The 25,816-nt window shown below is 36.3% G+C and overlaps 2 protein-coding genes across 2 annotated transcripts in view; both read left to right on the forward strand.

Moving 5' to 3' along the window:
- The window catches only part of LOC128661503 (putative protein TPRXL), a gene marked incomplete at its 5' end in the record, with an annotated part of 50,606 nt that extends 47,062 nt beyond the window's left edge, over positions 1-3,544 (forward strand). Inside the window, one exon of the mRNA XM_053715752.1 lies at positions 3,497-3,544. Within this exon, the coding sequence (XP_053571727.1) occupies positions 3,497-3,544 (48 nt within the window). The remainder of the gene's footprint in view (positions 1-3,496) is intronic.
- Positions 1-25,816, forward strand: part of CPNE4 (copine 4) — a 943,422-nt gene that overhangs the window by 124,268 nt on the left and 793,338 nt on the right. The gene's annotated exons all lie outside the window — the stretch shown is intronic.

Below are 25,816 nucleotides of genomic sequence, written 5' to 3' on the forward strand. Positions count from 1 at the left end.
GGATCCGCGCTGGAGGTCTTCAAGATGGAGCCGGTCGTCATCGGATGGAAGAAGATAGAAGATGCCGCTTGGAGAAGATGTTTGCCGGTCCGGATGTCCTCTTCTTGCCGGATAGGAGGAAGACTTTGGACCCTCTTCTGGACTTCTTCAGTGGATGTCTAGCCCCCGCTTGGGTTGGATGAAGATCTTGGAGCCAGGACGGATCGGTGAACCTGGCATGGTGAAGACAAGGTAGGAAGATCATCAGGGGGGTAGTGTTAGGTTTATTTAAGGGGGGTTTGGGTTAGATTAGGGGTATGTGGGTGGTGGGTTGTAATGTTGGGGGGGGGTATTGTATGTTTTTTTTTACAGGCAAAAGAGCTGAAATTCTTGGGGCATGCCCCGCAAAGGGCCCTGTTCAGGGCTGGTAAGGTAAAAGAGCTTGTAATATTTGTATTTTAGAATAGGGTAGGGAATTTTTTATTTTGGGGGGCTTTGTTATTTTATTAGGGGGCTTAGAGTAGGTGTAATTAGTTTAAAATTGTTGTAATATTTTTCTTATCTTTGTAAATATTTTATTATTTTCTGTAACTTAGTTCTTTTTTATTTTTTGTACTTTAGATAGTTTATTTAATTTTATTTATTTGTAGCAATTGTGTTTAATTAATTTATTGATAGTGTAGTGTTAGGTTAATTGTAGGTAATTGTAGGTAGTTTATTTAATTATTTTATTGATAGGGTAGTGTTAGGTTTAATTATATCTTAGGTTAGGATTTATTTTACAGGTAAATTTGTTATTATTTTAACTAGGTAACTATTAAATATTTCTTAACTATTTAATAGCTATTGTACCTGGTTAAAATAATTACAAAGTTGCCTGTAAAATAAATATTAATCCTAAAATAGCTATAATATAATTATAATTTATATTGTAGCTATATTAGGATTTATTTTACAGGTAAGTATTTAGCTTTAAATAGGAATCATTTATTTAATAAGAGTTAATTTATTTCGTTAGATAAAAATTATATTTAACTTAGGGGGGTGTTAGTGTTAGGGTTAGACTTAGCTTTAGGGGTTAATACATTTATTAGAATAGCGGTGAGCTCCGGTCGGCAGATTAGGGGTTAATAATTGAAGGTAGGTGTCGGCGATGTTAGGGAGGGCAGATTAGGGGTTAATACTATTTATGATAGGGTTAGTGAGGCGGATTAGGGGTTAATAACTTTATTATAGTAGCGCTCAGGTCCGGTCGGCAGATTAGGGGTTAATAAGTGTAGGTAGGTGTCGGCGACGTTGTGGGGGGCAGATTAGGGGTTAATAAATATAACATAGGGGTCGGCGATGTTAGGGCAGCAGATTAGGGGTACATAGGGATAACGTAGGTGGCGGCGGTTTACGGAGCGGCAGATTAGGGGTTAAAAGTGTAATGCAGGGGTCAGCGATAGCGGGGGCGGCAGATTAGGACTTAATAAGTGTAAGGTTAGGGGTGTTTAGACTCGGGGTACATGTTAGGGTGTTAGGTGCAGACGTAGGAAGTGTTTCCCCATAGGAAACAATGGGGCTGCGTTAGGAGCTGAACGCTGCTTTTTTCCAGGTGTTAGGTTTTTTTTCAGCTCAAACAGCCCCATTGTTTCCTATGGGAGAATCGTGCACGAGCACGTTTTTGAGGCCGGCCGCGTCCGTAAGCAACTCTGGTATCGAGAGTTGCATTTGCGGTAAAAATGCTCTACGCTCCTTTTTTGGAGCCTAACGCAGCATTTGTTTGAACTCTCGATACCAGAGTTAAATTTATGGTGCGGCCAGAAAAAAACCCGCGGAGCGTTAACAGCCCTTTTACCGCCGAACTCTAAATCTAGGCCTATGTGTTTATACATATGTGTTTCAAGCTGTTACCTTGTTCTTACTAGCAGCAATTGTGGTTAACTGTTGATACTTTGTTGCAATCTGCTAGGTTGATACACAGTATTATTGGTATCTGTAATTAATCTGAAACATCCAGAAGTGCACGTGATATATACACAAAAATAAAAGTCATTTCTTTAGCTCTGGTGCAACCTGTGTCATACTTTAAGCGTTGATTTTCTTTTTTTCTTATATAATATTTTTTTATATTAATTTTTCTGACTGTTGGCACATTCACCAGCATGTCTTGTTTTCCTTTTAATCTTTCTTAATACTTTCTTTGTGATGATGATAACACAATTGTGACATTGGACTGTAATCTTCACATTGGCAGAACTTTAGTTAAAATATTCTGTTGTCTTCCAAGAGTTTTTCTTTCGTTGCCCTTTTCTGTGTTCCATAAAATGATGCTCAATAGCTTCCACCAGCACTTTATTCTTGGCAACAGTGAACTTTTCAGCAACCATGATCAAAGGTCAATTACACTACAAGAAAGTGCTAAGTAATGAGTATATGATACTTAAAAAAATGACAAATGCACTATGATTGAATAGTGCTATGAATGGAGCAATAAATATTTATGATAAACGTATAAACAGTGCAGTATGGGTAATAGCTAGATTGTAAATGTTAGCATGAATATGTAGAATACATATTATATACAGAAGGAAACATATTATTCAAATTCATAAATATTCTTACCTATATTTTCATAAAGCAAACATTGAAACTATTATTTACAGTATTATGAAAATTCCCTATTACAGTATTGTTTTTAGCACCTGTTACAACTCATTGCAAAAATGTAAACATGTAAACTCCATATGCCATTACTAGACATAACAATCATTTAAATGAGGGTGATTTGCAGAAGAAAACATATTTTGTAATAAATATACAAGGGCATCATTGAACATTCTCACACACATTAGTCACTATATTTGTTGATCAATGTAATAAGTTATATCTCTTAAAATATATTTTATGATAAATCATTTAAAATGGCAAAACATTTCTTTAAATGTGAAGACTAAATACACCTTTTAAATAACAAATACACCAGTTATTCTTGTAGCTTGCACACATTTAACCATCGAATCCAAAAGTACCAGAATTCTCAAAACTCAAAGCCCAGAGATATTTTGAGAAATGCACATAAATAAAACAAGACAGACTTGATAAAAGCAATCAGAACACATGAACCTTGATATACAGCCATTTGTTGTTTAATTTCAGATAAGCATTCATGTGTGACATCACTAAAAGAGATCGGTAGAGTATGCAGCTTACCTTAGTTGTAGATGTAGAATTTTCAAAGATCTTGGCTTTTTCTTTTTGCATGATGTTTTAGTCCCTAATCATACTAATTCAAATGTAATTCCTTATGGATAAATTGCACCTATTTGAACTTGAACTTCATATCATTATTACATTTTTGTTCACTGGTGATTTATAATATATATACAATAATGTAATAGCTCATACTCATATAAAGTTTCAGTCTTGGTACCATAAAAGAATACTGACTGGTTCACTATAAGTGACTGAAACTTACTTTCTGTTTGGATTACTCTTAAAAGCGTTTTGCATTAAAACTTTACTGTATTCTTAGGTCATATTAGCAGCATCCGCAGGACAACAGCAGGTGTATTTTGGTTGATGTATCTTAAGAAAATTGGAATTAAATATATTTTTAATATCCTATGTTATTTTTACATCCTTAGGGTCTTGGTTATGGCTTGATACCCATAATCTTCTAGTTAATATTTTACAAATTGTAATTTTGTACAGTAAACCCTTATGATTAAAGCTACCCTTGAAAATGCAGGGTATATGTGATGTACAGCAAAATACTGGAATACTTCCATAATTGAAGTTAAAGGGGCATTAAACTTTTTCAGATGGTCATATAAAATGATAAATCATATATGTAAAAAAAACCTCTGCAATATACGTTGATTATTTATTTTGTCCCCCTTTCCTGTAATTGCTATCTGAAATAGCACCTGTTACAACATGCACCATTACTAGACTTAACAATCATTTAAATGAGGGTGATTTGCAGAAGAAAACATATTTTGTAATACATATACAAGGGCATCATTGAACATTCTCACACACATTGGTCACTATCGGCTAGATTACGAGTTGTGCGGTAAGGTAAAAAAGCAACGTTAACAGGTCCTAACGCTGCTTTTTTACGCTCGCTGCTATTACGAGTCTTGCAGGTATAGGTGTAACGCACACTTGTTTGGCCTTACCCCAAACCGACTTACGTAAAGTTCGTAAACCCTTTTTTTCTATGGGACTTCCATAGCGCCGGTATTACGAGTTTGTCCTGGGAGGCCAAAAAGTGAGCGGTACAGCCTCTACCGACAAGATTCCTAACGCATTTTAAATTAAGTAGTAATGAGTTTTACACTACAACGCTGTAGCATACAACTCATAGCTAAAGTGCTAAAAAGTACACTAACACCCATAGACTACCTATTAACCACTAAACCAAGGCCCTCCCGCATCGCAAACACTATAATAAAAAATGTAACCCCTAATCTGCCGCTCCGGACATCGCCGCTACTAGAATAAACATATTAACCCCTGAACAGCCGCACTCCCGCCTCACAAACACTAGTTAAATATTATTAACCCCTAATCTGCCGCCCCTAACATCGCTGCCACCTACATTAAATTTATTAACCCCTAATCTTCCACTCTGGACATCGCCGCAACCTACATTATATTTATTAACCCCTAATCTGCTGCCCCCAACATCGTCGCCACCTACCTACATTTATTAACCCCTAATTTGCCGTCCCCAACGTTGCTGCCACTAGTCTAAATTTATTAACCCTTTAAACCTAAGTCTAACCCTAACCCAAACACCCCCTAACTTAAATATAATTTAAATAAATCTAATTAAAATTACTATCATTAACTAAATTTTTCCTATTTAAAACTAAATACTTACTGATTGGAACAGCCAATAGAATGCCAGCTCAATGCTATTGGCTGATTGCATCAGCCAATAGGATTTTTTCTACCTAATTCCGATTGGCTGATAGAATTCTATCAGCCAATCGGAATCTAAGGGATGCCATCTTGGATTACGTCACTTAAAGAGATATTCATTCCGAAGAAGTTGTCGTTTGAAGAGGATGCTCTGCGCCGGATGTCTTGAAGATGGAGCCGCTCCGCATCGGAAGGATGAAGATAGAAGATGCCGTCTGGAAAAAGACTTCTGCCCGTCTGGAGGACCACTTCTGCCCATCTGGAGGACCACTTCTGCCGGCTTTGTTGAGGACCTCTTGCCGCTTAGATGAAGACTTCTCCCAGTAAGTGAATCTCCGGGGGTTAGTGTTAGGATTTTTTAAGGGTGTATTGGATGGGTTTATTTTTTAGGTTAGGACTTTGGGCCGCAATAGAGCTAAATGCCCTTTTAAGGGCAATGCCCATCCAAATGCCCTTTTCAAGGCAATGGGGAGCTTAGGTTTTTAGTTAGGCTTTTATTTGGGGGTTGGTTGTGTGGGTGGTGGGTTTTACTGTTGGGGGATTGTTTGTATTTTTTTTTACAGGTAAAAGAGCTGATTTCTTTGGGGCAATGCCCCGCAAAAGGCCCTTTTAAGGGCTATTGGTAGTTTAGTTTAGGCTAGGTTTTTTTTTTAATTTTGGGTGGGCTTTTTTATTTTGATAGGGCTCTTAGATTAAGTGTAATTAGTTTAAGGATCTGTGATTTGTTTTTTATTTTCTGTAATTTAGTGTTTTTTTCTTTTGTGATTTAGCTAATTTAATTTAATTTAATTTATTTAATTGTATTTAACTTAGGTAATTTATTTAATTGTAGTGTAGTGTTAGGTGTTACTGTAACTTAGGTTAGGTTTTATTTTACAGGTAAATTTGTATTTATTTTAGCTAGGTAGTTATTAAATAGTTAATAACTATTTAGTAAGTATTTTACCTAGTTAAAATAAATACAAACTTGCTTGTAAAATAAAAATAAACCCTAAGCTAGCTACAATGTAACTATTAGTTATATTGTAGCTAGCTTAGGGTTTATTTTATAGGTAAGAATTTAGTTTTAAATAGGAATAATTTAGTTAATGATAGTAATTTTATTTAGATTTATTTAAATTATATTTAAGTTAGGGGGTGTTAGGGTTAAGGTTAGACTTAGATTTAGGGGTTAATACATTTAATATAGTGGCGACGACGTTGGGAGCGGCAGATTAGGGGTTAATAAGTGTTTGTCGGGTGTTGACGTCACACACCGACCGGGAGATCATCATTCCTCTTGAGAAAGCGCCCAGTAGGGAGCGAGAAACGCGTTGAGGCTGCGAGCTTTGGGAGTCTGTGTGCGCAAGGACTAAGGGAAACTTGTATCAGCTGTTTGTCGGGTGCTGACGTCACACGCCGACCGGGAAATCTGCTGCTGCTTCTCCAAGTGTCCTCAGACCACACAAGAATTCGGCGATATTGCCATTTTGAGAAAAGAAACCTTTCTGTGCATGTTTATATGCCTAATATTGTGAGTATTTTGGCATATATATTTTTACTGCTAATAAAGTGCTTGTTTACACAATATTGCACTATTGGAGTCCACCTTTTTGTATTCACAGACTGCGCTGTTTTTTGTGGGATTGGAGTCATTGTGTACTAGCTGCAGGACAAGCAGTGTTTTCAAGTAGCTGCATCTGAGCTTTCAAAAATGGAATCTCCTGACACCATCTTTCAATATTAGTAAGACTGTTCTCAATTTGAGATAACACCATTTTTTGGACTGCTGTTATTTTGGACAATTATTTATTAGTGAAATATCTTTATCAGTGAAATTTTAATGTAGTGTTTTTTTTTTAACCATTGCCTTATCCTTGGTAACACTCTCTTTTTTATATATATATATACACATATTTTATTGAGTGATTGTTGCGCTGATTGCTTTTGGTGGTTTGTGTGCAAGTGTAGGTAGGTTGCGGCTACATTGGGTACGGGAGATTTGGGGTTAATAAATATAATGTAGGTGTCGGCAATGTTGGGGGCAGCAGATTAGGGGGTAATAAGTATAATGTAGGTGGTGGCGATGTCCGGAGCAGCAGATTAGGGGTTAATAATTATAATGTAGGTGTTGGCGATGTCGGGTGCGACAGATTAGGGGTTAAAAGTGTAATATTAGGGGTGTTTAGACTCAGGGTTCATGTTAGGGTATAAGGTGTAAACATAAAATATGTTTCCCCATAGGAATCAATGGGACTGCGTTACTGAGTTTTACGCTGCTTTTTGGCAGGTGTTAGACTTTTACTCAGCTGGTTCTCCCCATTGATATCTATGAGGAAATCGTGCACGAGCACGTACGACCAGCTCACAGCTGATTTAAGCAGTGCTGGTAATGGAGTGCGGTATGGAGCACAATTTTGCTCTACGCTTACTTCTTACCTTTTAACGCAGAGTTTGTAAAAACCTGTAATACCAGCGCTGCAGGTAAGTGAGCGGTGAGAAAAAACTGCACGTTAGCACCGCACAGCTCATAACGCAAAACTTGTAATCTAGGCGTATATTTTTTTGATCAATGTAATACGTTATATCTCTTAAAATATATTTTATGATAAATCATTTAAAATGGCAAAACATTTCTTTAAATGTGAAGACTAAATACACCTTTTAAATAACAAATACACCAGTTATTCTTGTAGCTTGCACACATTAACCGTCAAATCCAAAATTACCAGGTCTCAAAACTCAAAGCCCAGGGATATTTTTTTTTGAGAAATGCACATAAATAAAACAAGACAGACTTGATAAAAGCAAACAGAACACATGAACCTTGATATACAGCCATTTGTTGTTTAATTTCAGATAGGCATTCATGTGTGACATCACTAAAAGAGATCGGTAGAGTATGCAGCTTACCTTAGTTGTAGATGTAGAATTTTCAAAGATCTTGGCTTTTTCTTTTTGCATGATGTTTTAGTCCCTAATCATACTAATTCAAATGTAATTCCTTATGGATAAATTGCACCTATTTGAACTTGAACTTCATATCATTATTACATTTTTGTTCACTGATGATTTATAATATATATACAATAATGTAATAGCTCATACTCATATAAAGTTTCAGTCTTGGTACCATAAAAGAATACTGACTGGTTCACTATAAGTGACTGAAACTTACTTTCTGTTTGGATTACTCTTAAAAGCGTTTTGCATTAAAACTTTACTGTATTCTTAGGTCATATTAGCAGCATCCGCAGGACAACAACAGGTGTATTTTGGTTGATGTATCTTAAGAAAATTGGAATTAAATATATTTTTAATATCCTATGTTATTTTTACATCCTTAGGGTTTTGTTTATGGCTTGATACCCATAATCTTCTAGTTAATATTTTACAAATTGTAATTTTGTACAGTAAATCCTTATGATTAAAGCTACCCTTGAAAATGCAGGGTATATGTGATGTATAGCAAAATACTGGAATACTTCCATAATTAAAGTTAAAGGGGCATTAAACACTTTAAGATGGTCATATAAAATGATAAATCATATATGTAAAAAAACCTCTGCAATATACGTTGATTATTTATTTTGTCCCCTTTCCTGTAACTGCTATCTGAAATTGTGAGCATTTAAAATACTGTTAGAAATTGAAGCGCAGAACACTGTTATATTCCACACAGTCATTAGCTGCACACTATAGTGACCTATTTATTACTGTCCCTAATTGGCCACAGCAGGGAAGGTAACCTAAGTTACAACATGGCAGCTCCCATTGTTTTATAGACAGTAAGGCGCCCATTTAACAAGCTCAGTAGTGAACTTCTGGGCACGTGTTTCTGGCGAGCCTTCAGACTCATCAGAAACAGCAGTTATGAAGCAGCGGTCACAAAGACCGCTGCTTCATAACCCTGTCCGCCTGTTCTGAGCAGGCGGACAGACATCGGCAGAAATCAACACGATCGAGTACGATCGGGTTGATTGACACCCCCCTGCTGGCGGCCATTGGCTGGTGCAATGCTGAATACGGAGAGCATATTGCTCTCCGTATTCAGCGAGGTCTGGAGGACCTGATCCACACTGTCGGATCAGGTCCGGCAAACTTTGTTAAATAGAGGCCTATAAGTTTACACTTATTTTGTCACTATTTAAACATCTAATGAAACTTTTAAAAATGCATCTACATGTTATTCTAAAACTAACCTTTTCTCTAAATGCATCATTCTATCTAGCATTTATTTAGTGTTTAATATCCTTTTACTCGCAGCAACATGTTGAACCAACTGACTCTGGGGAAGATATATTTCAATTCATTTAGAGCACTATCCTTTTTTTCAAGTTTTAACTGAAAACCTTTCTATTTTATAAATCTATGAATATTCAGAAATTCTTCATAAGGAAAACAATGCATATTTTGTTAATTAAGTGACCTCCCAGTGTGTATTTGTACACTATATGAGCCTTTTTAATTCCTAAACCAACTCACTGACAATTACAGCTGCATGTTTGCCACTGGTTGGACTCATGTTATTGTTTTAAAATTGGTTAAGGTATCTCCACCCAATTGTAAGAAAGGAGGGAGGTGTACTTGTAATAAATATTATACAGTTTTACCATTACTTGTTTTCATAAAAAAATATATATTGCAAATTAAATGCAGTCTTTTTGTGCCTCTTTAATTTACCCTTCCTTAACTTAAAATATTCTTGTATCTTGTTGCTTTCTGATATGTCAGCCACAGTATTACGAGCCAGAGTGTGCAATATTTAGAGAATTAACATCTGAATAGGAAATTAGAAGTTTCATATTAAGCTGAAGAATGTATTTGTTAGATAATGAAATAATTCAGATAAATATTTACCAGGGGCGGACTAAAACCAATCAGGACCCCAGGCAAAAATTAGGGAAGGGCCCCCACTGTCTCACACTGACCCACATTTATGCAAATGAACATGGTAGTCTCCCTGCCCCCACCAGGCCCCCTAACCTCCAGGGGCCAAGACCCCCAACATCAAGGCCCTCACAGAGAAACAAACCCCAGGGCCCCCACTTAACTGCTTAGTTACTGAGAGGGCAGCTGTCAACTCCAGCTTAAGCAGAACATCAGGAGCCATGGAGATGCCATTTGTGGGCCTACCTACTTGCTGGGCCCTCAGTCCAGGTCCTATTTGCCAGGCTTATCAGTCCGCCCCTGATAGTTACACAAACTGCCACAAATTGTATACCTTATCTTCTCATAGGCCATCAACATTTGTTGAACACCCATTTTTGTTTGATCTCTCATCCATTAACCATCCTCTCAGATAGAGACAGCTGATGTAGAATCTATGTTCTAAAAAGTTCCTTAATCTATGCAATGTAAGTCAATGTTAAATATTTGCAAGATGGACCTCCAGACACCCTGATGATCCAGTGCAGAAGCAGCATGGACTCTACATCTACAGAGCTGTCCCCGCTCCTTCCGATCAGCTGTTTCATGCTTGCAAGCTTTACTAGCACCAGCATGAATGCGCTGACTGGACGGGGCAGGAACAGAATCAAGAATGAGCACACTGCCTGCCTACCTGCGTTTGAATCAGGGAGAGAGGTAAGAGCCCAATGTATTTTTATTTGTAAACTTGATGGAGGCAGGACTGGTTCTTGGTTACTTGTTTTCTGTAATTTATACATGTATATTTCTGTAACACTTTCATTTAGATATAGCTTAAATTTGATATTACATCACTAATTATAAAAGTACTTGAAAATTTTTACTAAAGTTTAAAAAGAGAAAAAAAAGTTACTAGTCATGAGAACAAAAGTCACTAGTCTAAGCAAAAGTTGAATTTCCTACTCATGTGCTGTCATTATTTATTAGCCTTGGAGAATTGGGTCTAGTGGATTGGTGGAAATTTCTAGCCTTTGTATTTAGAAATTACAGGAAACATTAAATTAAGTAGGTTTCTTAGTTTTTGAGACATCTCCAAAATAGTGAATTACAAGTGAAGATAATTTGCATACACATTTTTCAAAAAGTTCTATCTCTCTCTCTCTAAATGTAGAACATTCTTTCTTGTGATTCTAAGGAAGACAGTTTGACACATTGAGCAAGTATTATTTTTTCAAAATATGAAGAATATGTATATTCATTGATTTTATTGCTTGTGCTTTAAATATATATATATATATATATATATATATATATATATATATATATATATATATATATATATATATATATATATATATATATATATATATATATATATATATATATATATATATATATATAGAGAGAGAGAGAGAGAGAGAGAGAGAGATGGAGATGTTAGTGACGAGTTCATAATATATAATTTATAGCATTTTAAACCTAGTTCTTTTAAAAGATATGTTTCAATGTATAAGTGATGGTAATTCCCATAAAAAGAACTATTCACCTTTGTTGTAAATTGTGTATTTTACCGTTTAAACTCTACATTTACAGCTTAAATTAACTATCCATTATTTTATATTTATGCTAATTTCTTACACATTTCTATTGAGTTTAAATATTTACTTATATTTCATTGTAATTTAATTATGTTTAAAATGATTATAGTATAATGTTTCTATTATTATTTCTAATTAGCATTGTTAAATTTTAATGCAGGGTTCTTCAAACTTTTTTTCCCCAAGACGCAATTTTTATGCTTGGGGTCAATTTATTAAAGTCTGGCGGACATGATAGGCTATAGCGTATCATGTCCGCCAGACATCGCTGAATGCGGACAGTCCATATTCAGCATTGCACAAGCAGTTCTAGTGAACTGCTTGTGCAATACTGCCCCCTGCAGATTCGGTGGTGTCAATCAGCTCGATCGTATAGGATCGGGCGGATTGCTGTACGCAGCCTCAGAGGTGGCGTATGAGTTAAGGAGCAGCGGTCTATAGACCACTGCTTCTTAACTCCTGTTTCCGGCGAGTCTAAAGGCTCGCGTGGAAACAGGGGGAATTGGCCCAATTCGTCCAATAACAAATTTACCCCTTAGTCTGAAAATTTCTGAAGTAATATACAACAAGATAGCTGCAATTATTGGCAGAGTGACTAAAATGTGTGCATACTTTATTCCTCATTGTAGTCAAACTTGAAAGTGTTGTAAAAGGTAAAAATACACACACCAAACTCATACAACACATCCACTGTCATATAACACACACACACACACTACACACATTCTCATACCCCACACACCACACCCACACACCACACTCTCTTACAACACACACACACATGCACACTCTCATATAACACACACACACCATACATTCTCATACAACACACCACTCTCATACAACACACACTCACATACTCTCGTACAACACGCACGCATCACACACACTCTCATACAACACACACCACACATACTATCATACAACACACACAACACTCTCATACTACACACACAAACACACACTGTCATATAAAACACACATACCGCACACTCTCATACAACACACAAACACACACCACTCTCATACAACACACACACCACACTCTCATTAATCTCAGCGCGACCCAGTAAATATGGTGTTGTGACCCAGTAATGGGTCACAACCCATGGTTTGAAGAACCCTGTTTTAATGTATAGGTCAAACTCCCAACCATCCTGCATTTTGTGGAAACGTAAGGGTGTCCTGTCACAGTGAATATTGAATCACTCTCTTTAATTTATGAAAGTCTTGGTTTAATACAGTAATAACAGGGAATGCTTAGCCACATCACAAACCACTCGTAGCATTCTTATATCTGCTCATGGAATATTCAGATTCCACCTACGTCATACCCAGATCCACTCCTTCTCATAAATTTTCTTCTAGGTTATGATGACTCCACCCCTCACACCCACATGCTTCCTTGACCCAACCTCCAGCCTCCTTGTACCAGATATAATCCAAAAGAATCAAGCAGATTTGATAAAAGAAAAAAATGATAAAGATTTATTTTAATTGGTTGCTCCATCTGAATCATTAAACTGTATTTCTGGTTTTCATATGCCTTTAATGAATGTTTTTTTAGTATGTACATTGTTATGATATTGGGCATGGGCAATTTTAAAACAGCTTTATGCAGTCAAATTGTTAATGTAACAGTAATACCAGTATCATTTATTATAAAATACTTCATAAAATGGCTAATTTATTTTGGTAAAAAATATAAATCATGAGGGGGGAAAACCTCTTTAAGCACACATGCTTAAACATGCTTAAACATTTCTTGAGAATCTTGAATGTGATACTGTTCAATAAAATTATTAGGATTGTTACAGTATATGTCAGCATCACATTAAACATAATCTTCATAAAAGTTTAAACTAAAAAAATAAATGTTTATTTTCCAAGAAAAATGTACTGGGTTTTGCTGTTTTAAACATTAAAGGATGACACCTGTTTTCCTTTTCTCCTTTGCTGCGACCAATCAGATCTCAGATGTAAATGAGATCCTGCATATAAAGTATAAGGTTCACTAAATCTTAGGATAGCCTTATGCATATTTATTAATTAGTGTATGTGTTTTCATTATTATTATTATTATTATTATTATTATCAGGTATTTGTAGAGCGCCAACAAATTCTGCAGCGCTATGCCATCAATGTTGCTGTAAATATGTGCAAATAAGCTCTGAATTCATGCCCCTCATTCTTTAAACATTAAAGGGACAGTCTTCTCCAGAATTGTTATTGTTTAAAAAGATAGATAATCCCTTTATTACCCATTCCCATAGTTTTGCATAACCAACACTGTTATATTAATTGTCGGCTAGATTACGAATTGTGCGTTAGGTTAAAAAAGCAGCGTTAAGAGGTCCTAACGCTGCTTTTTTAACGCCCGCTGGTATTATGAGTCTTGAAGGTATAGGCTCACCACTCACTTTTTTGGCCAGACTTGGAAATACCGCAAATACACTTACGTAAATTGCGTATCCTCTTCTTTCAATGGGACTTGCATAGCGCCGGTATTACGAGTCTGCCAAAAAGTGAGCAGTAGACCCTCTCCTTTCAAGACTGGTACCGCATTTTAAAGTCAGTAGTGAAGAGTTTTATGCGTTGTAGTGTAAAACTCTTATCTAAAGTGCTAAAAAGTACACTAACACCCATAAACTACCTATTAACCCCTAAACCGAGGCCCTCCCGCATTGCAAACACTAAAAAAAAAATGTAACCCCTAATCTGCCGAACCGGACATCGCCACCACTATAATAAATATATTAACCCCTAAACCGCCGCACTCCCGCATCACAAACATTAGTTAAATATTATTAACCCCTAATCTGCCGTCCCTAACATCGCCGACACCTACCTACATTTATTAACCCCTAATCTGCCGCCACTATACTAAAGTTATTAACCCCTAAATCTAAGTCTAACCCTAACCCTAACACCCCCTAACTTAAATATAATTTAAATAAATCTAAATAAAAATTACTATAATTAACTAAATTATTCCTATTTAAAACTAAATATGTACCTATAAAATAAACCCTAAGATAGCTACAATATAACTAATAGTTACATTGTTGCTATCTTAGGGTTTATTTTTATTTTACAGGCAAGTTTGTATTTATTTTAACTAGGTAGAATAGTTATTAAATAGTTATTAACTATTTAATAACTACCTAGCTAAAATAAATACAAAAGTACCTGTAAAATAAAACCTAACCTAAGTTACAATAACACCTAACACTACTACACTATAATTAAATGACTTACCTAAATTAAATACAATTAAATAAAATAAGCTAAAGTACAAAAACAAACAAACACTAAATTACAGAAAATAATAAACAAATTACAAGATTTTTTAAACTAATTACACCTAATCTAATCCCCCTAACAAAATAAAAAAGCCCCCCCCAAAATAAAAAAAAGCCCTTCCCTACAATAAATTACAAATAGCCCTATAAAGGGCCTTTTGCGGGGCATTGCCCCAAAGTAATCAGCTCTTTTACCTGAAAAAAAAATTACAAATCCCCCTAACATTAAAACCCACCACCCAGACAACCAACCCTACTCTAAAACCCACCCAATACCGCCTTTAAAAAACCCTAACACTAACCCCTTGACGATCACGTTACCGGGAGAAGTCTTCATCCAACCGGGCCAAAGTCATCAACGAAGCCGAGAGAAGTCTTCATCCAAGCCGGGTGAAGTGGTCCTCCAGACGGGCAGAAGTCTTCATCCAGACGGCATCTTCTATCTTCATCCATCCGGCGCGGAGTGGGTCCATCTTCAAGACATCCGTCACGGAGCATCCTCTTCATCCGACGGCTCTTCTGGAATGAAGGTTCCTTTAAATGACGTCATCCAAGATGGCATCCCTTCAATTCCGATTGGCTGATAGAATTCTATCAGCCAATCAGAATTAAGGTAGAAAAAAAATCCTATTGGCTGATACAATCAGCCAATAGGATTGAGCTCGCATTCTATTGGCTGATTGGAACAGCCAATAGAATGCCAGCTCAATCCTATTGGCTGATTGCAGCAGCCAATAGGATTGAACTTCAATCCTATTGGCTGATTGAATCAGTCAATAGGATTTTTTCTACCTTAATTCCGATTGGCTGATAGAATTCTATCAGCCAATCGGAATTAAAGGGACACCATCTTGGATGACGTCATTTAAAGGAACCTTCATTCCAGAAGAGCCGTCGGTAAGAATAGGTAAGTATTTAGTTTTAAATAGGAATAATTTAGTTAATGATAGTAATTTTTATTTTGATTTCTTTTAATTATATTTAAGTTAGGGGGTGTTAGGTTTAGGGTTAGACTTAGGTTTAGGGGTTAATAACTTTAATATAGTGGCAGCGACGTTGAGGGCGGCAGTTTAGGGGTTAATAAATGTAGGTAGGTGTCGGCGATGTTAGGGCCGTCAGATTAGGGGTTAATAATATTTAACTAATGTTTGCGAGGCGGGAGTGCGGAGGTTTAGGGGTTAATATGTTTATTATAGTGGCGGCGACGTTGGGGGCGGCAGATTAGGGGTTAAAAAGTGTAGGTAGGTTGCGGCAACATTGGGGGCGGAAGATTAGGGGTTAAATAATATAATGTAGGTGTCGGCGATGTTGGGGGCAGCAGATTAGGGGTTCATAAGTATAATGTAGGTTTCGGCGGTGTCGGGGGCGTTTAGACTCGGGGTTCATGTTAGGGTGTTAGGTGTAGACATAAAATGTATTTCCCCATAGGAATCAATGGGGCTGCGTTAAGGAGTTTTACGCTGCTTTTTTGCAGGTGTTAAACTTTTTTTCAGCCGGCTCTCCCCGTTGATTCCTATGGGGAAATCGTGCACAAGCACGTTACGCCAGCTCACCGCTAACATAAGCAGCACTGGTATTGGAGTGTGGTAATGAGCAAAATTTTGCTCAATGCTCACTTCTTGTCTGGTTTGTAAAAACCCGTAATACCAGCGCCGTCTGTAAGTGAGCGGTGAGCATAAACTGCTTGTTAGCACCGCACAGCCTCTAACGCAAAACTCGTAATCTAGGTGATAGTTCTTACCTCAGTGATTACCTTGTGTCTAAGCCTCTGCAGACTGCCCCTTTACTTCAATTCTTTTTTAAGTCAATCAGTGCCCTCTCATAAGTAACTCCATGGGCTTGAGCACAATGTTATCTTTATGGAACACATGAACGAACACCCCCTAGCTGTGAAAAACTGTCAAATGCGTTGAGATAAGAGGTGGCCTTCATGGGCTTAAAATTAGTATATGAGCGTTTAGCTTTCAACTAAGAATACCGAAAGAACAGCAAATTTGATAATAAAACTGAATCGCAAAGTTGTATAAAATTACATGCCCTATCTGAATCATGAAAGTTTAATTTTGACTAGACTGTCCCTTTAACAGCGTTTTTTTTTTAATACAAACCTCTTAAATCCTTTCTGGTGTACCTTTAATAAATAATTTTAGCTAAATGCCAAAAAATATGGTATATACAGTATATATATTTATATATGACCAGCATTTTGTAGAACAAGACATAGGCTTTGTCAACAACTTGCATCTATTGGAAATTATTTCTCTGCTTTAATAACTGCTTCAGATATGTCCTTAAGCCTCATTCTGTCATATGTCAGATCTCTTCATTTCTCCTTGGTGCAGTTCTCTCACATGCCCTTGTAATTGAACCAGCTGGTTGTATGGTAATGAGGCTTTTCGGATTGTCAGCATCTGTATATTTCCAATTACACTGTTGCCACTTTGTTCCATGACCCTTGCCCTTCTGTCTAAATAAATTGTCTGCTATGTGCTATCTTTTTGATTTTTATTTTGTTTTTCACACAAGCAGGATTCATGTCCTGCAGTATTTTTAATGTGCTTTATTGCCCAGTCACTAATAGGCTGCTTCAACATTTTTACAGCTGTCATTTTAATATTGCGCCCAATGTTTGAGTCTAAAAACGCTGAAAAATTAAAGGGCATTTTATTTGCTGTTTTGCTTTGGCAACCAAAAATAACTGGCACTGGTTATTTCTCTTTATTGTTCATATTTTGACATTTCAATAGTAAAGCAAATATTCCCTTTCATGTTCTACCATTTGAATTTTCAAATGCTCATATTCAAATGTTATTATTATCATTTATTTATAAAGTGCCAACATTTTATGCAGCGCTATACAAAGGTACATTAAAATCATAAGGGAACAATACAATAACAACTTAGAATGAGACATTATGTAATACTATACAATGTACATTACTACACTTACACTGACAAACATAAACAGGAGAGGAGCACCCTGCCCTTTTATACAGTTAGAGAGGCTCTCAAGCTTACAATCTAAAGGAACTACATGGGGAGGGTGAGGATGAAGTAAAACATAATTATTAGAAACATCTTAACGTAAGTTGTATGGGTCCTTAAACAGATTTGTTTTTAAGGAACATTTAAAGTTTTTGAGACTAGAGGAAAGTCTGACTTACATTTGATAAAGCAATAAATGGAAATTGTATGAATGTTTGGCAAGAATTCAACATATACTGTATGTGTGTGTGTGTGTCTGAATATCTGTGTGTGTCTGACTGTGTGTGTGTCTGAAATTCTGAATGTGTGTGTGTGTGTGTGTCTGAATGTGTGTTTGTGTGTCTGAATGTATGTGTGTGTGTGCGTGTCTAAATGTGTGTCTGAATGTGTGTGTGTTTGTGTCTGAATGTGTGTGTGTCTTAATGTATGTGTGTGTGTGCGTGTGTCTAAATGTGTGTCTGAATGTGTGTGTGTTTGTGTCTGAATGTGTGTGTGTCTGAATGTATGTGTGTGTGTGCGTGTGTCTAAATGTGTGTCTGAATATGTGTGTGTGTGTCTGACTGTGTGTGTGTTTGTGTCTGAATGTGTGTGTGTGTGTGCATAAAGTAAGGTCCATGAAGTCATGTTTTGACGAGATGGTACAGAGGACCTGGAGTGGCCTGCACAGATCTCTGAACTCATCCCCATTATACACCTTTGGGATGAATTGGGTTTTCCGATTGCAAGCCAAACCTTCTCCTCCAACATCAGTGCATGACTTCACAAACAATACTGGCTGAATGAGCTCAAATTCCCACAGACACACTAACCAAAAGTCTTGCGGAAAGCCCCTAAGTGGGAAACAACTCTATTAAGGCCCATTATTTTGGAATGAGATGTCTAACAAGCTGATATACATATGAAGTTCAGGTGTCCACATATACACACACGCATATATATATATATATATATATATATATATATATATATATATATATATAAATATATATATACAGGGAGTGCAGAATTATTAGGCAAGTTGTATTTTTGAGGATTCATTTTATTATTGAACAACAACCATGTTCTCAATGAACCCAAAAAACTCATTAATATCAAAGCTGAATAGTTTTGGAAGTAGTTTTTAGTTTGTTTTTAGTTATAGCTATTTTAGGGGGATATCTGTGTGTGCAGGTGACTATTACTGTTCATAATTATTAGGCAACTTAACAAAAAACAAATATATACCCATTTCAATTATTTATTTTTACCAGTGAAACCAATATAACATCTCAACTTTCACAAATATACATTTCTGACATTCAAAAACAAAACAAAAACAAATCAGTGACCAATATAGCCACCTTTCTTTGCAAGGACACTCAAAAGCCTGCCATCCATGGATTCTGTCAGTGTTTTGATCTGTTCACCATCAACATTGCATGCAGCAGCAACCACAGCCTCCCAGACACTGTTCAGAGAGGTGTACTGTTTTCCCTCCTTGTAAATCTCCCATTTGATGATGGACCACAGGTTCTCAATGGGGTTCGGACCAGGTGAACAAGGAGGCCATGTCATTAGATTTTCTTCTTTTATACCCTTTTTTTTGCCAGCCACGCTGTGGAGTACTTGGACGCGTGTGATGGAGCATTGTCCTGCATGAAAATCATGTTTTTCTTGAAGGATGCAGACTTCTTCCTGTACCACTGCTTGAAGAAGGTGTCTTCCAGAAACTGGCAGTAGGACTGGGAGTTGAGCTTGACTCCATCCTCAACCCGAAAAGGCCCCACAAGCTCATCTTTGATGATACCAGCCCAAACCAGTACTCCACCTCCACCTTGCTGGCGTCTGAGTCGGACTGGAGCTCTCTGCTCTTTACCAATCCAGCCACGTGCCCATCCATCTGGCCCATCAAGACTCACTCTCATTTCATCAGTCCATAAAACCTTAGAAAGATCAGTCTTGAGATATTTCTTGGCCCAGTCTTGACGTTTCAGCTTGTGTGTCTTGTTCAGTGGTGGTCGTCTTTCAGCCTTTCTTACCTTAGCCATGTCTCTGAGTATTGCACACCTTGTGCTTTTGGGCACTCCAGTGATGTTGCAGCTCTGAAATATGGCCAAACTGGTGGCAAGTGGCATCTTGGCAGCTGCACGCTTGACTTTTCTCAGTTCATGGGCAGTTATTTTGCGCCTTGGTTTTTCCACACGCTTCTTGCGACCCTTTTGACTATTTTGAATGAAACGCTTGATTGTTCGATGATCACGCTTCAGAAGCTTTGCAATTTTAAGAGTGCTGCATCCCTCTGCAAGATACTTTTTTTACTTTTCTGAGCCTGTCAAGTCCTTCTTTTGACCCATTTTGCCAAAGGAAAGGAAGTTGCCTAATAATTATGCACACCTGATATAGGGTGTTGATGTCATTAGACCACACCCCTTCTCATTACAGAGATGCACATCACCTAATATGCTTAATTGGTAGTAGGCTTTCGAGCCTATACAGCTTGGAGTAAGACAACATGCATAAAGAGGATGATGTGGTCAAAATACTCATTTGCCTAATAATTCTGCACTCCCTGTATATATATAAAGATCTATCTATATACCCAGGTATACCTCACTCATACAGTGGTTTAGGGACCGGAAGGAGCCGCCTTAAAGTGAAACAACGTTGTTTTAGCTTTCTTTTCACTTGCCAGTGTGTTTAAAAACTTGAAAACATGTTTGAAATAACATATATTATGGGTGCAATAGCGCTAAGTTTAGTTTAACACTAGCACAGCACAATATTCAATAAAAACTGTACCTGTAAAATAGTGACAATTACTGTAGTAAAATTTGCCAGACTACAACACTGATACACAGATTGCACTGTAATGCTGTAAACAGAGTGAACTAAGCATAACAAAATGGTGCCAGCCTCTTTTCTTGCTATCTCACAATGAGTACAGCACTGTTTCAAAATCATTGGAGGTTAAACTTCAGCTCCACAAAGGAACACCGCTTCTTCCTTTATATATTGTGACTCTTCGTTTGGATGCCACTAAGAAGAATTTGATACACTTCTCGTATTGGATCTTTATTCTATCTACAGCTAAAACTTTACTAACCTTGTAAGTGCAGTTGTCCTCTTCAGTGCAGCAGTTTTATGAACAGCCGTGTCAGACGCACTAGGTTAACCTGTGAGCTATTTTACCTAGCATAGGAGCTCACTACATTTTGTTGAATGGCACAATCAGGCACACTGTGATTAGATATTGAACCTATGACACGGATGCTGAAAAAACTTTTGGACCTAAGAGGACATTTGTGCTTGCAAAGTAAGTATAGTTTTAGCTGCCGTATTCTGTACAGGATAGTGCAGAAATATGTAACATCTTATACAACGTCTAGTATCCCTGAAAATTGTTAACAAATACACTTGAAAATATGCAGTGTATTTTTTTAATTTAGTTGTTTATGGTATACTGAGATACAATGGACACTAAAGTGAAAATTAAACTTTCATGATTTAGATAGAGCAAACAATTAAAAAAATGTTTTTACTTCTATTATGAAATTGTGCAAATTTTTGTTTACATGCACACTTTTTGAGGCACCTACTGAGCATGTGCAAGAGATCACAGTGTATACGTATACGAGTCTGTGATTCACTGATAGGTGTCACACATGATACAGGAAGCATGGAAAATTGGAAATCAAAATTTAAAAATTTGTTTAAAAAATATTTTGCTAATTAGAAATTCATTGTAAGTGATATTGCTTTGCCATTTTATAATGCTTTTGCTAATTCTACAATTCTCCTGTGGTCCTTAAAGGGATACAGAAATTTAAAAAATATTTGTGGGTTAATCTAAAGCATTTTTAGTTTTCATTTTACAATATAGTGTACTGGGTATCAAATGTAAAGGAATACTGCTGTTTACCAAGCTTTACTTCCAGATGATGTATAGTGAACACATTTACCAGTTACCCCTAAAAAATCTTTAAGAATTTCCTGAATTAATTAAGGCAAGAAATAGGTTACAGATTGCATTTTTAAATATATATTGGCATACAATTTGAGGTAACTTAATGGTCATGGAGAAAATGCAGTTTATTTGTAGTAAGTGATGCATTTTAGAAGAACAATTGGAAATTACTCAATTACCACAACTATAATTAACTTGTCTGTATAGAAATGTACCATATTTTTTCAGCATATAAACCAGATTTGTGTGTGTACTTTAGTATATCCAATGTACCTGTATTGATACATTTTGGGACTGGCATGACTATACCTATCAACTGAGCATGCAAGGTTATAAATCAGTCTATTTGCTTAGGACCAGATTACGATTGGAGTGTTATTTAGTGCTTTCGCTTGCGGGCTTTTGTGTGTCGGGTTGCGCTCGTATTTAAAGTTGAAAGTAAAAAGCTATCGCTCGCTTGTTAACTCGATGCATGGAAAAAGACAAACTTAGAATATCGCGCACAATAACCTATTCCCCATAGAAGTCAATGGAGAGAAAAAAAACTAAAACCCCACTCGCACACTAACCCGAATGCATATTCTCAAGTGGGCTAACCCAACATGAAAATATGAATAATTCACAGTCCTATGTTCTTCACATAGCAGAATATGTTCTATTCATTCATAAATGTCATAAATACATATTTCTTGATATATCTGATGCTAATTTAGTATAATATATATATATATATATACACATAATTATATATAGGTATAAATATTTACAGATATATATAGGAATATCTATTCAAAAATACATAGAACATATTCTGCTTTGTGCATAACATTGGAATGTGAAATATTATCTACTTAACTGCAAAGGGCTCCAATGTACTTATATGTCTATATATGTGTACATATGCATTTATGTGTGTATACATGTTTATTTGCATACATATATAGATGTGTATATATATATATATATATATATATATATATATATATATATATATATATATATATATAGATATATATATTTAGACATGCATGTATGTATCTTTATGTTAATGCCCTTTACCTGCCTTTTTCCCTAAAACCTGAGATCTCATATCTTTGAGCCCTTATAACTTTTTTGCGCAATTTTGTTTGTAATAATATTTATCAGATAGGGTTATGAGCGTAACTGTACTTTGCAATGTATTTTTAAAGTGTATTGTGACACTTTTTTGTTTAGCAAAACAGTTAACCAGAGCTCTGAGGGCGCACTATCCCGGTGAGCATTACCTTCCCTTGTGCTCAAGCGATCGCGTTTACTTTCATTTGTAATATGAGCACAATTTATCTTGCGTGCAAACTATTGAAAGAACCTGTTATCGCTTGTGCGCAAACAATAGCGCTCCGCTCGTAATCTTTAAAAAATTCTACAGAGAGCATAAAACTTTAATGTGAATACAACATACCTTCAACATAAGGAATGCAGAAGTTTAAAGATTAGAAAATCTGTACTGAGAATGGAAATCTTTATTCAACATACATTGCATAGAAAATATGTTTACCAATGCATTTAATCTGGGTCTATGATGGACCAAGAGTTTACTTATCTATGTGATGTTATTATAAAATGGAAAACTGCAAAAAAAATTGTCATCTCAAATTATAAATCACTTTGCTGCTCTGCCAAGTTTCACAGTTTCAGATCCACTAAACACAGGTAATATTATGAACTTTCAAAGAACACAAAATAAAATGTCTTAAACTTACAAGACTCCTAACTCAAGTTTTGTATGTGGTTTAGAGATAGTGAGTGGTAAACACATTTAATATGTAAAAAGATAAAAACAGAGGCGCCACCATGGCTTAGTTCCACCAGAACATGTATATTTAAATGCAGATAGAAGATTATACTCACAAACATATAGCACCCAATGGTGCTAGTAGGGCAGACTGGAACTTTGCAGTGGTCCAGCTCACTGTAACCCTCGGCGGAGATCCAATCAATGTTCCTTGGAAGAGCCTATGGTAAGATGCCTAAGTAGACAAAAAAGGCAAACCAACATGCCCCAATAACGTTTAGGTAGAGGAGGGTATAACCATAAGATTATACTTACAGGATATAAAGCACCTCCAGGTGCAATATCAGCAAGCTGTGACCTCACAGTCACCCAGTAGACTATAAGTAAAGGATATCCACAGCTACCAGCAGAAAAAATAGTAGTGTAATATTTCTCAGCAACTTGAAAATAAAATGATATACCACAGAAGCAAGTGTATAAAAAAAATTAAAATACTTTAATAACAATGCAACGCGTTTCTCAGCCTCCTGTGGGCTGTTTCATCAGGCTATAATCTAGTTTATAGCCTGATGAAACAGCCCACAGGGGGCTGAGAAACGCGTTGCATTGCTATTAAAGTATTTTAATTTTTTTATACACTTGCTTCTGTGGTGTATCATTTTATTTTCAAGTTGCTGAGAAATATTACACTACTATTTTTTCTGCTGGTAGCTGTGGATATCCTTTACTTATAGTCTACTGGGTGACTGTGAGGTCCCAGCTTGCTAATATTGCAACTGGAGGTGCTTTATATCCTGTAAGTATAATCTTATGGTTAAACCTTCCTCTACCTAAACGTTATTGGGGCATGTTGGTTTGCCTTTTTGTCTACTTAGGCATCTTACCATAGGCTCTTCCAAGGAACATTGATTGGATCTCCGTCGAGGTTTACAGTGAGCTGGACCACTGCAAAGTTCCAGTCTGCCCTACTAGCACCATTGGGTGCTATATGTTTGTGAGTATAATCTTCTATCTGCATTTAAATATACATGTTCTGGTGGTACTAGGCCATGGTGGCGCCTCTGTTTTTATCTTTTTCCAGACTGTGACTACCAGGATGTCCTTTGACAGAGTGCTGCCCCTCCATTTGGATTTCTCTTGATACACTGGTTTATTTGGACTTTGATATTCTTTTATTATTTTTCATTTTTATTTTTTAGGTATATATTTTCCTGTTTTTTATTTTGTTTTTTGTTTTTTATGTTTGTTTACTAATATGGTTTTAGTACATTGATTCACTAGATTACTATCGTTATAAAACATTTATACCTTTATGCATTGATTGTATCTGCCGCTTTTCTAATTCTCTCATATATATGGTTCTAGCGTACTGATCCCATATATTATTATTGTTAATTATTATTTTTTGCCACTAGTTTTTGGTATAGATTAGGAGGCGCCCCCTAAAGGGCATGGTGTGCGTGTTGTGTACCCCACTCTCTACACACATTTAATATGTGTCTATAATTGACTGAAAGTGTCCATCAGAATTAATATGAAAAGTTGAACGATTAAAGAACTTACTATGCATCCAGCTCAAGAGATACAGTAGTTCACTTCTATGTTGAAGTTCACTGGCTAAAAGCAAGGTTAAGCACATATTGATATTTGTATTTCTACATAGTCATGTATTTTTCTGACTTTTCATTATCCTTAATATTTTCTTAGATTATTCACCTTACATATATATGCAAAATCCATTGGGTGGAACATATCCTATATAGCTGACTCCTTAATTTTCTGGATTTCATTTGTTAAGATTAATATTTCAAGCCCTAAATGTACTGCTATATATGAAATAGGAAGTCTGAATTAAATACCTATTGCACTGATTCACAAACAGTTTTGCAGAGCAACTGCACGTTTCTCATTGAGAGATGAAGAGAATGTGCAAGCGGTGTTTCTAAACAATAACATCTGGATGCAAAAAGGTTGAGCACAAAGCTAAACATCAGATAGGGAACAGGCGGGAGAATCTAAACTGCTACTATCTATCCCTATCTCTATATTTGTTTGAATCACCTTTCTTTCTCTTTGCTCTGCATAAGGCACATGTAAAAAGGGGTTATCTTGCAAATTCCGGGTAAATAGCTCCTTTCAGGTTTGTGGGTGCTATAGTAATAAATAGGAAAACATAACAACTTCCAACACCCAATAGATTTGCCACTGGAATGGCATAAGTAAGATCCGGAGTTTTCAATAAAAAATGTGTTGCAGCTCCTTTTGGCAGTTAAGTGGTTAAGATGCAATGTGTAATATGCAGTAATTCTGTTTCAAAATACTTTATTCAAAGTCAAAGATGCACGAAATAGCCTTTTCACAGTTTGGACATGTTATAATGGTTGACTGAATCCAGCATGAACCAAGGTTTTGAATCTTTGGTTTACATATATTATTCCCAGTTCTGAAGGGTTTTAGACCCCAAGAAACTACT

Source organism: Bombina bombina, chromosome 5, assembly GCF_027579735.1.
Source record: "Bombina bombina isolate aBomBom1 chromosome 5, aBomBom1.pri, whole genome shotgun sequence".
In the NCBI taxonomy this organism is placed as follows: domain Eukaryota; kingdom Metazoa; phylum Chordata; class Amphibia; order Anura; family Bombinatoridae; genus Bombina; species Bombina bombina.